This window comes from Emydura macquarii, unplaced genomic scaffold (genome assembly GCF_026122565.2).
Source record: "Emydura macquarii macquarii isolate MOO-44397 ecotype Brisbane River unplaced genomic scaffold, CSIRO-AGI_Emac_v2 contig_2768, whole genome shotgun sequence".
Classification (NCBI taxonomy): domain Eukaryota; kingdom Metazoa; phylum Chordata; order Testudines; family Chelidae; genus Emydura; species Emydura macquarii.
This window is the reverse complement of record NW_027132905.1, coordinates 16,579,752-16,592,951: the sequence shown is the minus strand read 5'-3', so window position 1 is coordinate 16,592,951 and position 13,200 is coordinate 16,579,752. Positions and strand designations below refer to the sequence as shown.

Below are 13,200 nucleotides of genomic sequence, written 5' to 3'. Positions count from 1 at the left end.
CAGTTGCACCCGGAATACGCTCTTGTTAGCAGAAAGAGCTTGACAAATTAGAGGGAGGTCAAAGAAGGGCAGCAAAAAATGATCAGGGAGCTTGTGAGATTAGCTCTTTTTAATCTGACTTTGAGTCAAATACAGTGTATGTAGCTTGTTTTAGGGTTTTCTAAAGGGGGCCTAAATTTTCATCCCATTTCTTCCAAGTTTTTCTCCTATGCCCTACACTACATAACCCTTTCCTCTGGCTTGGTAACAACATTAGGAGATTTGAGAGAGAAAATGTTGGCTGGATATCTGATAAAAGAGTTGTGAATGTGAGATCCTCTCCCATGGCTGGTCGCTTGAGAGTCTTAAAATGAACTGGACAGAGCTCTAGAAAATGCCCTGTAGAGTGCAATCCTGCATCAGCTCCTGGAAAATAGATCATCCAGCCGAATAGGTCATTCCTATCTGTCCTGTATGAATAACCTTTCCCTGCCAGGCTTCTTGCCCCAGCTGCCATGCTTTGAACCAGACAAGATGGGATAGGCTTCCCTTTAGAGCTTGCTGTTCTTCAAATTGCCCTTAAGAATGAGTTGGGTGACGGAATACATCACCTCGAAAGTGTTCCCAGCCTTTCCTAGCCTGGTGGAGGGCAATGAATCCTCTCAGTCTCCTACATGGCAGAGCCGTGCACTTAACCGCAAGGCAAATGGCCCTTAGTTTCTGTTCTCCTAGGACAAGCTGTGTTTTTCTGCCCTCACTTCCAGTGCTCTAAGGGTGGAACCTTCTCTGGGCTGCGGAGGGTCATTTTCCCAGGGTCAGAGTGATTCTGCCTAGAGCACCGGGAATGGAAATGATGTTCCTGTGGATGGCACCTCAGTGGAAATGTTGTTAGCAGGAAACCTGAATAGTTGCCTGCACCCATAATATTCAGAGTGGGCAGTTGTTTCTATATCCTATTTCTTGTGTTGTCTTGATTCCTTGTCAGGCCTCTTATCAACCCCATTGCTTGATGGCTCTGCTTGTCCCTGTTGTGTTGATGATCAGTGTCTGTGTAATGGCAGGTCTGTTTTGGGAAAGGCTGTGGGAGCACAGCTGATGGGGCAATAAAGACTCAGGCCTGATCTTTGGGCTCTGCACACAAGACTGTGCCTCTGACGCAGGGGCGAACTGAGTTTCTTACAGTTTTGCTCCTATTCCTGCCTCAGGGCCCTGGGTATGGTGGGTGTGGCTGAGGGAGAATTGTGGGTGTGAAGCTGAGGATTGTCTGTTAGTCAACCAGGGGGAGCAGGGCTGAAGGGTTGCCCTGCTTTCAAACCTTTCTGTGACAGCAGTCACTTTCATGCTCCCCCCTCCCCCCCCCCCCAAAAAAAAAACAATGTGCACTGTGGGCTTGTATGTGTCCCCTTCGCCTGGATATGTACTACAGAGCCCTGGCCAGGCCTGCCTCCCCTCCAGCCCCAACTAGGCAGATACAGGAACAGAAAATGATGGCTCTGGCCCAAAGGAACCGTTGGTATTCTAGGCACCATCCCCTCTACCTTCTGCAGAGGCCATTACATTATTGCTCGCTCTCCCACTTCTAAAATCTGTCTGGCTGCAGAAGGCTTCCTGAGGAGAGGGGGAAGGATGAGGTGCAGTTCATTAACTCCTGCCTCCAAGGCTGTCATCTGATGATAGCACTAACCAAAGCTCTCCAGCCTCTGCTCTGCAAACGGATCCTCATGTTCTCATCCCGGGTTTGTGGGCTCCCCTTCTGCCCCTCTGACAACCTCTTCTTCAATAGCAGTTGCTCAGCAGAGGGTTTCTGAGAGGCAGAGGACTCTACTCTACATGATCTCTAAAGCACCCATAGGCCCTGAACCTAACCAGGAGCATCACAGCCAGGCCCTATTGCCCTGAAAGGCATGTACTACTTGTACCTTTCAGTGGGGTTGTGGCTCTTTGCACACAGGACAGTGATGAGCTTTGGGGAGTCTCAGCCAGGCCTTAACTGGAAGGATGGCTATTTTGATGGGGAGGCAGCTGTTACGGGACTCTGAGGATACCCTGGATGGTGGGGGCGAACGGTTACAATGGCAAAAGTAGCCTGGCTTGCAGATCAAGAACTGCTTACTCCCCTTTACACCCGGTCATCTTACACAGAGATGCAGCCTCAGGCTGTAAGTGACTTACTCCATTCTGGTGCGTTGTGGCAATCACTATAGCTCTCGCCACAACTCTGTGCGTCATGGTGCCTGTTTCTTCGAGCTGCCTTTCCTGTACGTGCCTGGCTATCCACGCACACTGAAGGCCGCTCCTCCCAAGCACTTCCAGACCCTGGGACTAGTCTCTAGCTTCATATTATCAATCTCTGTGTTTCATTCCCAGGCTCTGATCCAGCTGCCACCCTACATCTCTCAGTGTGAGGAGGTTCTTCAGTTCTTCGAGACGAGACCCGAAGACCTGAATCCCCCCAAAGAGTAAGTCGGTTACGGCGAGCTGTGGGGCTGCGCCTCAGAACTGTTGTGGCGATGGTTGTATCCCTGGCCGCAGATAAAGCCCCCTCAAGCACCATGACATTCCAAAGAGGCTCTGCAATCCATGACCAAATCCCCCACCTGTTCATGAAAGGTGCTGGTTTGAGATCCTCAGAGAGTGAAGTTCTTTGTTTAGCCGCAGAACTTGGGGCTGTACAAGCTTTCTCCACGCAGTGCTCCCCACCAGTGTGCCTCAACCCTCCTGTGGGACGTCCACCGCTAGTGATGAGGGGGAAGCGCTTTCTCCAGGACCCACTGAATCTTTGGCCTTGGTGCTGAGCTTGCCGGCCCAGATGCCACTTCATGCGAATAGTGGTGCTGCTTTTTGTGATACCGTCACCTGGGAAACCCAAACTCCTTCCCTGTGGGAACTGCCAAGCGGGCATCAGATAGGAGCAACTTCCATTTATTAATAACCTCCTGCCTAGAGAGCAAAAGACTCTCTATGATTCTATGACTCTCCCGTTGCCAGTTCCCTAGGCCATCCACAACAATGCCTGACTCTTGCTTTCCATTCAAAACAAGGAACATGTGCAGGGACTCTTGCGTGTCTTACGCAACCCTGTGTAGTTACTAGTCTTGTGACTATGAGCTACTTGTTCCAGCCCCTATTAATTACCCAGAGCATAAAACAAACACCAACCTCCTTCTCTTCCCCAGCTATTGCTGTCTCTCCTTATTTAGACTGTGTATGAAGCTCTACTTCAAGTTGAGCAATGGAGGAAGATTGAATGATTTACTGCCTTTTCTTGCACAATCAAATAAGCTGACATTGTTTTGTATGGGGAAGGGGGATTAAAAATATTTTGTTTTTCTCTGTGGAGGAACATTGAGTCTTTCATTTCTCCTGTTAAGTGCTATGCTTGTTCCATTTGTATCTTCCCCCTTTAGTTTATTTATTTATTTATTTTTCTCCTTAGCCTCCTGTTTTTATTTTCTTGTCCTGTCATCCTTCCTTCCCCAGCCAGCAGTCACTTGATTAGATTGGTCCCGGGGCCCCAGAGTCCATTAACTAATAGCTTGCTGTCAGCTGGCATTCTCATCCATCCTCCCCAAGCTATTGTTCACCAATTAACCTCTCACCCCTTCAGTCATCCATCAGCTAATGCGGCAGCCCAGGAGTGAGTGAGAAACCTAAGACGACTGATTTATATGAGCAGTGTCTCAGGTGGTATGAACACCTAGGAGTCTTCTGGGGCAAGAGGTTTGGGGTTCCCAATGTTTTGGGGCATCCCAGTTTCTGGTGTTGGGTGGGGGAGGTGATGTCTGTGTGATTCTTCCAACATCGACTGATTCCGTGATGGACAGTTTGTAAATAAAATCAGGACTGTCTGCTGCATTTTTGGGATGGAGTTGAATGTCAGATCCACCCAGCGAACCTGTTGGTGAGACATGCTCACAGATGGTGGCTTGGGGTGCGTGTGAGGATTGTCATCCCTCTTTCTTCTGCTGTGCACCCCATTATCCACTCTTACCTTATCTGTGGGACATGAACTTGGCGTAGGGGATGGTGGCTGTAACAAAAACCAGGGGCCAATTCAAACACATAGAACCCCAGAAATCTGAAACAGCGTGGGATGGTGGCTCCTTAAAAGGAGCTCTGTTTCCATTGTTAGCCCGCGGGTGACTCTGCTTTGGAGGTATTGCTCCTGCAGGCCTGGCATGTAAAGATCTCTCTCCCCTGCTCCAAACTTTCTTCTCTGCACCTGATCTGTGCTTATTTGAGGGAGCTAAACACGAAGGAGAACAAAGGCATTGACCCGAAATGTAAACAAAGCTTCAGTCTTGGAGTGTCTCTTGCAGCGCTCTGGCTTGTGTGCCTCCGGTCTGCACCTATACACAGCCCTGCTCACATGTGTTTGCTTGCATCTGTAAACGTTTGGCTACAGGATGAACTGCTCCTGGTGACATGCAGTTTGGGAGTGAGGTTGTGCCGTATATGGAATTAGCAGAGGCAGCGTGCTCTCTTCTCCCCATTCCCTGTCCTTTCATGAGGAGGAGGGGCAGGCTTTTACAATACTAACAATGGCTTAACGGACCACTCCTGTCTGTTTGCCTCCAGCAGTGAGCTGCTGTGGTGTCTCAAGGACGTCTCTGTTGTGTTTCATATCCCAGCCTGAATGCTCCGGGTGTATTTATTAGCTACAATTCAAAATGTTAATTAATAAAAGTCCTTGAGGCTCTCCCCTGGCAAGATTGGTGGGAGCCATTTTGCCAGCCCCACGTGGACAGGCTGCCAGGTTATCAAGAGTGATTTAAAGCCAGTGACAGACGGCTGGGGTGGATCCGATATAGTGGTGTGCCTGAGGTTTGGCCGGATGTCATCATTCATAAAAGAGATAAATACTTTCTCTGGGAAGTTGAAAGGGAGCCAGGCCATGAAAGGAATAAGAAGGCGGCTTTTTGTGCAGTGGTGGCTGGGAAGAGAAAAATGGAGAAGTCAGCACGCTCTGTGCCAAGCAAAGCAGTCATTCTGGTGGCACCACTAGCCCCCTGATTTCCTACCCTCTCCCCTCTGGAGCCTCTGGCTGAGGGGAAGTCCCCTTCTTCTCTCATTAATATCTCAGTGCCTGTTCCTGCTCCCATTTAATCTTCAGGGCAAAACTCACATTTATTTCAATGGGAGCAGGGTCTGGTCCTTGGTGAGAGGAGAAGCTCTTGTGTCTTTGGGGCTGCATGTGCCACCTACCTTCCTGTATCTCGGTGGGCAGGGATAGAGATCCACCTACTTAGAATCATAGAATATTAGAGTTGGAAGGGACCTCAGGAGGTCATGTAGTCCAATCCCCTGCTCAAAGCAGGACTAACCTCAGCTAAATCATCCCAGCCAGGGCTTTGTCAAGACGCAGCTTAAAAACCTCTAAAGATGGAGATTCCACTACCTCCCTAGGTAACCCATTCCAGTGCTTCACCACCCTCCTAGTGAAAAACCTTTTCCTAATATCCACCCTAGATCTCCCACACTTCATAGCACCCAGACCCTGGAGCCAAATTCCAGTGCTCGTGTCAGCAGGTACATTTCCATGAAGCTGGATCGCTTCATGCTAGTGGTGAATTTAGTCACTGCAGCAGGTAGCATTTTGAGAAGGAAGGAAGGTTGTGACCGTTCCTCCATCTATCTGTTTGTAGCCTCCTCTAGTTTGTGCTCCTCTTGCTGCTGCCTTTGGTGGGTTGGTTCTCCACTCTCAGGAGTTGTTCCTAAATTCCTTTAGGCTTCTTCTACACAAGATATTTCTTCCATACAATTTCCCACCATTGCTACCAATGAGGCAGGCTTTAGCCATGCTATCTGCGATGGGAATACTAATGTCGACTGGCCATGCTGTCTGCCAACACTAACCACTGTGTGTTCTAACCTGTGGCTCAAACCCTGGGACTGCTCTGCACACATGATACTATAGCTGGCAGCAGCAAAAGTAGAAAATGTGTGTGTGAGGGGGAAACAGTTTAGTGTCAAAATAGCCTTAGTGCTCATCCCTCTCTCCTCCACCTCCCATTTGTTCCAGCTGGACAGTGGGACAAAGCCTGAAGTAGAGCCTAGGCAGAGCCTGGTGCATCTGTAACAGTTTGGAGGAGGTGAACAGACTGAGTTTTTACCCCACGCATGCTAGCCTCCTCCCATACCCTGGAGGGACCACTCCTAATGGGTGAAAAGGGAGTTGAGTCCTCATCGCCCATCCAGTTATTGGATTCTCCACTTGCAATCATGATTGGAGGCTTTTATGACATGGACAGCTGTCTATTGGGCCCTGCACTGAGACCCACCCAACTCATTTCGCATATGATTCTGCCCAGTGAAATGAATGAAGGGATGATGGCTGTAGCTCTGAGTCCTAAGGGATTGGTTGGGGCTGGGAGGAGGGGCCAATCAGGACAGAAGGCATTCAAGTACCATGACAGAATAAACACTCTGCAGACCTAGCACCACATGGATTGTAGGGAAGGGGGTGGGGGTTTCTCGCAATTGTTAGGATGAAACTGCAGCCCTAGAAAGAGGCAAGTTGTTGGATTCTTGTTCCCAGCATGTGCTGTGAGGTCAGAACTGCGATGGGCCTCTGGGCTGGGTAGGTGGAGGATGAGAGGGTTGCTTGCAGGGAATCCTTCTGTGTGCTAGTCTTGCCTCATTTGAAAGAGTTTTCTAGTGGCAGAAGAGAGCTCCTGAAGTGAGGCTGGAAAAATCCCGGGCAAGAAGCAAGACATTGCTGAGTTAAAGCATTCAGCATTTGAATTTGATCCTCACCAGCTGAACCTCAAGGCTCCAATGTGCAGGAACCGGTTAACTCTACAGTGAAGAAATATCCTAAGTGATTGTTAAAATAATCCCCTTTCCTCTGTACAAGAGGGAAGCAACAGGGAAAAAGATTAGTCACCTTGCTAGCTTTCCATTCTCCAGGAGCCGACTATCTCCTAACCTCACCTTATACACAAACAAGGGGGCTTCCACATTCAGGGTCTATTCTCTTGGGTACTCTGCTATCCCAGCAATATTAATAAGGGGTGACACTCACTCTTAAAGCGACGCTGTCAATCCTATTTCTGTTAGCGGAAGAGGGACAAACTTTAGAGCTTCACACAGCTCTTCTGCAGGTCTGGAAAAGGTTACTAGCATGTCTAAGTTAAATACAAGTTGAGACAATCTGCAGAGCTGTGTGAAGCTGGAAAGTTTGTTCCTCTTCCACCAACAGAAATTGGTCCAATAAAAGATATTGCCCCTTACCCTGTCTTTAGTACGACTTCTGAAGCGGAGGATTAAAAGGCTGGTTTGTGCTCCCCAGGCATACAATGGTGTGTTAATAAAAAACACAACTTTTAAAACAGGACCTGCAATTCAGGGCAGTGGTCAAAGCACGTCCATTCTTTAACTAGCCGTTAATGACTCAGTCCCTTTAAGAAGTGAGATAAGGACTGAAGCCAGAGTTTGCCTTGCTAAAAATTCTGAAGTGTTATCTGCATCTAATTTGCAGCCACAGCTCCTGCCTCTTCTATGTAGGGTCTTTGAGGAAGGAGAGGAGCTCTGGACCTGCAAGTAGACCTGGACCTTTTGATAATGTGATCAAATCTGTGCTGGTCCTGGCTTTGGAATGGATGTCCAGAATTCCAGAGTTACCAGAATTCAGTTACCAGAGCCCTGAACCAGAAGCCTGATTGGCAGGCTGAGTTTTGCTTTTCATTACTTGTCTTTCCCAGCCTGTACCGTGTGTTTGTAGGTGCCACCCAGACTTGTATACAGTCAGAGAACCACAGCAGTCCTTTTAGCCTAGTGGGCTGTGAGCGGTTGGTGGGCATGTGGTGGCAAGCAAAGAAACCTCAAACCTGATTAACCTACTTTATAGGCATATGAGAAGCATCCCTCCCCTGCTGCTGAGCAAACAGTGTGCTTCGGGAAAAGCACTGTGTAGATTGCTTTGGCCACAGGCTGTTGGCCATTCTGATCTTCAAAGCCATTTGCCCTAATCAAGTACTGATCCCTTCTGTGTATGAATATTAGCTCCTGAATGCAGAATTTCCTTGGGAGAAGTTTTTGACACCTTGTGTTAGCATTTAGAACTTCTGAAGATTTCCAGCTGGTTACAGCTCTGTTAGCTTAACCACACAATCAGATTGTAGGCAAAGGATAACTAATACAAAGCCTTCTTTAGCATTTCCCATTCCATTGTTTGCCTTGGGTTCTTCTGTGCCTACTGTATAAAGGTTGGAGAAACTTGAAAGCTACTAAGGGTAGCAGCCCCTTCAGTGCCTCCTACCCTCATTTGCCATCAAAGGCAGTGGAATCGTAAATGGAAATCAAATTCCAACTCCCACTTACATTAAAAATCCTGCATTGCAAATGCTGAGCATTTCACTAAGGTTTGTGTGCAGCTGATATGCAGGGCTGCCTTCCCTCTCCCAGCATTACTAGGAACAGCTCATCTTTAGCCAGGTTATCCTGACTCCTGTAAGTCTTGCTAGCTTGACTAGCTAAATTCCTCTTAGGCACTCATAAATTATCATTGATGTTTTGAGGCAGTGCCCCAGACGCTATTGTGTTGATGAGGGGATGCACATCACAGTGCTAATTCCACTGGCAGTGGGGCAGTTGAGGGCATTTAAAGCCTGGACAAATATTTTAACTTCTTTCTTCCCTTCCTAAATACAAGCGAAGAGCCCTGGTAAATGTCTCCTGCTTTCCCCCCGAAGTCACCCTGTGGCTGATAGTTTCCATTTAATTGCAGTGTTGCAGAAGAACAGCTAATCTCTGAGAATAGGGTTGGGCTTGTTGCTGGTGTGGTGTACAGGGTATGGAGGGGAGACCAGCTGTAGCACCCATGGCTTCTTCCCATCCTGAGTGCAAGGAGGCCTGTATAGAGAGAGCCTGGAGATGGCTGAGCTGATGTTTCTGAGAGGCAGATAGCAGACAGAATCCCTTTGGGCAGCTGCTCTGGAAGGAGCAAAGTTCTGTAATTGGTGGGTGTTGCCTGCAGCAGCCCTGGATGGAAGGCGCATGATAATGAGCAGTGGCCTGACTAGATGATGAAGGCCTATTCGGGCATGCCTGGTGGTGACTTCAGCAGCCCTTCATTATTGTATTAATTCAGAAGCTCCGGCGCTGCGAGGTCTGATAGAAGCTGCAATGATAACCACAGTAAATGATTGCTTCCTGCAGCCGGCCTGACAGGGAGTACAGGCACTAAGTAGTGCCAATAAATCAGAGGTGGGAGAGCCAGCAGGAGAATGGAGTCACAATAAAAGTCGGGGCTGATGTGAGCTGAATGTATAAACTTTATTTTATATGTTGCGCTTGAAAGTTCCTGCTTCCGGCTACTACCCTGGAAGCAATCAGCAGGTAAAGCTAGACTGTTTGAGCTCTGATCAAAGCAGCAAAAGGGAACACTAGCTACATGGACGCCACATTCCTCATCTAGAACAGGGAACAAAACCTTTTCCTCCTCCCCCTATAATCTCAGCTACAAACATGTAGCTAGTTTCTACCAGAAGCGTGTTCCTTCTCTTTCTTCTCCCTCATAGCTTTCCACGTGCTTATCCGCCTTCATGGAAATGCTAGCAGCTGCCCTGCACCCCTCAGACATGAGGCCATGGCTTTGGGGGGCAAGCTGGATGTAGTTTCTCAGGCCAGATCCCAGTGGGTACAGGAGTGGGAAGGGAGTGATCCTTGGATCTTTGTGAAGGATGCTGGGGTCCCTCCTGCAAGAGTCTTGTGGAAGAGATCATTTTGGTATCCTTGTATCCTTACCAATATGGTAGAGTCCATTAATCTGGTAACTAATATTGTTTTGGCAAAGGGTTCTCATTGGCCAGTTGGATGTATTCAGTGGCATCTGAGATCTGTTCTGGTACCCAGAGAAGTCATAGCTGGTGTAACGAATAGCCTCTGCTGCAAACAGAGAGCAATGTTGGGGTGTAAGTGCATGTACTCCAGGAGCAAGGACTGGAATTGTCAACTCCAAAACTGCAGGCCTCCACCACTTCAACGAAAGGAGATCTCCCCTAGGTGGCAGTGGTGGCAGTAGCACCAAGTCCCTTATGGGACAGAGTCCAACATTCCTCACTTCTACCGCCGAAGACAGAATGCTGCACTGGGACCTCCTCATTGAAACGAATGAACTGGACATGACTAGAGTGTGGTCCCTTTTCTAATAGGGCAGCCTCTTGGAACTGGAATAGAGTTCGGTTTAGACCAAGTCTGCAGTGAGAGCAGAACCGTGCTAGCTGCGTCTCTGGTTAACCATGGGGATAGCTTGCTGGATTGTAGCACAGATTATTTTACCCAATGTGGACAGGGATTCTGTTTTACTCTGTGAGGCGCATGCTCTAACACCAGCTTCCTTAGGTTAAGGCACCACCATGTCCAAAAGCCCTGTCTGCACTGGTTGGGTAGATATTGTGAGAACTCTGTTAGCACCAGCAGTACTTGAACAGGATAACAAGTGAACCGTTTCCTCATGGCTGTTTTGAGGGCACTTGTATTATGATGTGATTCCTTTTACTCTGAAAAGTTCCAATTTTTCTGTAGGTTTATTCCACTAGGAAAAACAATGCCTAGAAAACACTTCCCCTCCTCTCCAAATTAGGGGGAGGATGGGAATTGGTAATAATAATAATAATTAAAAAGTTCTTTTAGGAGCAGGAAGCGCAGTGGACTCAACAGAATACATCCAACCCCAAGTAATGCATCTTTGTTGACTTAAAACAATAAACGAAGGGAGCTACCCTTGTTGTCCTGAGAACGTTCACCACTATACTCCTGACCAGGACTTTAGAGCAACCAAAGAAACCAGAAGAAACTAGAAAATCCATCTTGAGGGAGGACTTTGGGAGTTTAGTCAGTGCTGGCTGGATTCCCATGCAGTGCAGACATTATCAGTAAAGCTTATAGTCACACATCTCATTATTGTGGCTCAGTGCATCAATTTAAAGAGCTGCTGGTAAGTGTGCTACAGCCCTGATTGCTGGGTCCAGTCAGCCCGGCTCTATGGCCATTGTACTGATGTGGCTAAAGGAATTTTCCATTAGAGGGGTGACAACCCCTCCCTTTCACTGATTAGAAGAATCTCTGGCTTTCTAGGAGGCCTTTGTGTGTGCTTCTGCCACCTGGCTTTCCCCAGTCAATGGGGGGAAGGGGAGATGCTGCAGGATGCTGGGAGCTTATTGCTGTTTCCTGTCTTGTCTGAGCTCTTGTTCTCTCTGAGGTGATGGGCCAGAGCTGCTAGTGTTCAGACCTGCCGCTCTTTGTGTTCATGCCAAAAGACATCCCAGCAGCAAAGTGATATTGCAGCTTCCTTTCCCCTCAGCCCTCTTCATCCAGACAGAGCAGCTGGTGGAAGGAGATGGAGGAGGATGAGCTAGGGTAACACTTTTAGCAGATGATGATGATGGAAAAGCTAGTAACTCTGCCCTTCCAGAACTGTCCAGTCAGAGGAAAGGCACATTGCCCTCCTGCAAAAGCTTACTGAGATCCATTCATAGCAGTGCAATGCTGGCCTTGCTTCCCTCCCTTCTCCCCACAGCTCCATGCCTAGCAAACTGAGCTGCTGTCAGAGAAGGAGGGTAGCAGTTGGTGGTAGGCAGGCTGCTGGTGTGCACCTGGCTTTGCCTTCCATCAGGGACCCAGTCTGCAAAGCCTGGAAGCCTGGTGGGAAGTCGACTCCTCAGCACAGGATTATAGCTAAGAAGCTAGAGATGGGCAGGGAGCAGTGATAGATCTGCCTGTGGCTAGAAGGGCACCAGGCAGGTGTTAAGAAGAAGATGGAATGGAATTTGAAGATGATTGTTGATGAAACATTGGTTTTGTGTTGCCCTATCTGGGCTTCTAATCCCTGGGACCCGGTGTCCCACCCCCAGAGGGAGAGGGTAACACTTTGTCAGGCAACCTCTTCAGTCTCTGCCTAGGGCCAAAGAGAGGGTTAATCCGTGATGGTCTGAGTGTGGGGGAGTGGGAGATGCGACTGGGCAATGAGGCTCCTGGTGAGCGGTTGTGGGAACAGTGCAGAGGGGAGGAATACTCACCTTGGGCACTGGACTAAGGAAATATGGCCGTGTGTGTTTCCTCTCTGGCCGCAGGTGCTGGGGTTCTGGAGACAGCAGTGATGAGGGTGGGAACGTCAGACACAGAATAAACAGGGCCAACCCTTCCAGATCTCCCGCTTTCCCACCGTGTTGTGACTTTAGACCATGTTCGTGCCTGAGGCAAGCGGATATCCCAACTGTCCTGTGACTCTTGGGCCACCCTCTTTATTTGTGGCAGGGAGGTGTACATGCAGGCCGTGAGAAGATGAAACCTGAAGATGTATCAGGGCCTGGCCTACGAAGGGTTAACAAGCAGACATTCCCTGTTGGTCCGTAGCGGTTTGGCTGAGAGTGGCTTCCGCAGCCCTCCTCTCCTTCCGATCACCTTCTTCCTTTTAGAGCTGGGCCAGGCTAGGCCGAGTGGAGGGCAGGGTCAGGGAGAGTTCCTTTGCGGGTACCTCTGGAGCTGTGACGTGGGCTCTGCGTTCACTCAGCAGATTGGAAACACATGTTGACAGGATGAAAGGCTGGTCTCTGAAGGCAGCAGACTGAGTCCCTGAATCACCCCAGCGCTCCAGGGAATAAAATTTTACATTTGCAGTAATGAAGTTCTTAAAATGTTGATAAGCTTGATAGAAAACAAAGTGGAGCCCAGCCCTGGCTCCCTTTCTTACTGATCCTGGAGCTGCCTCGTCAGTTGGCCCTAGACCAAATGGGGAGAGGAGCTTGTTTTGCTAGTGGACTTCACAAGCAAAGGAAGTGGCCATTTGGCCGCCCTATGCTTCGGGGCCCCAGCCTCTCATGCAGTCTCAGCAACTCTCGGGCCTACTGACTGTCACTTTCCAGCAGTGGTCAGGAAACTGCGAGTCTGGGGAAGGTTCCCTGTGTTGCAAGGTTGGCCTGTGAATGTTGTCATCCTTGGAAGCAAGCATATGCACATGCGTGTATCTTACTCCTGCTTTAGGATAGAAGGAGTGATGCATCATATGCAGAGATCCTACTTCTTCATACAGATGGGCTAGGATTCACTTGTGGATTGGGAAGAGGGAAAGCCAGTTTTTACCTGTGACCCAGTGGTAGGTTGGTTGTTATTAATTCATATTCCAGGGTGGTCTAGAAGCCCCAGTGGGGGATCAGGGTTCCACTGTGCTATGTGTTGTAAAACAGTCTCTGCCCCCACAGACCAGTAGTTACCACAAGT

At 48.8% G+C, this 13,200-nt stretch overlaps 1 protein-coding gene across 1 annotated transcript in view; it reads left to right on the top strand.

The window, feature by feature from the left end:
- SH3PXD2B (SH3 and PX domains 2B) overlaps positions 1 to 13,200 on the top strand; it is a 105,440-nt gene that overhangs the window by 69,318 nt on the left and 22,922 nt on the right. Inside the window, exon 5 of the mRNA XM_067566351.1 lies at positions 2,347 to 2,438. Within this exon, the coding sequence (XP_067422452.1) occupies positions 2,347 to 2,438 (92 nt within the window). The remainder of the gene's footprint in view (positions 1 to 2,346; positions 2,439 to 13,200) is intronic.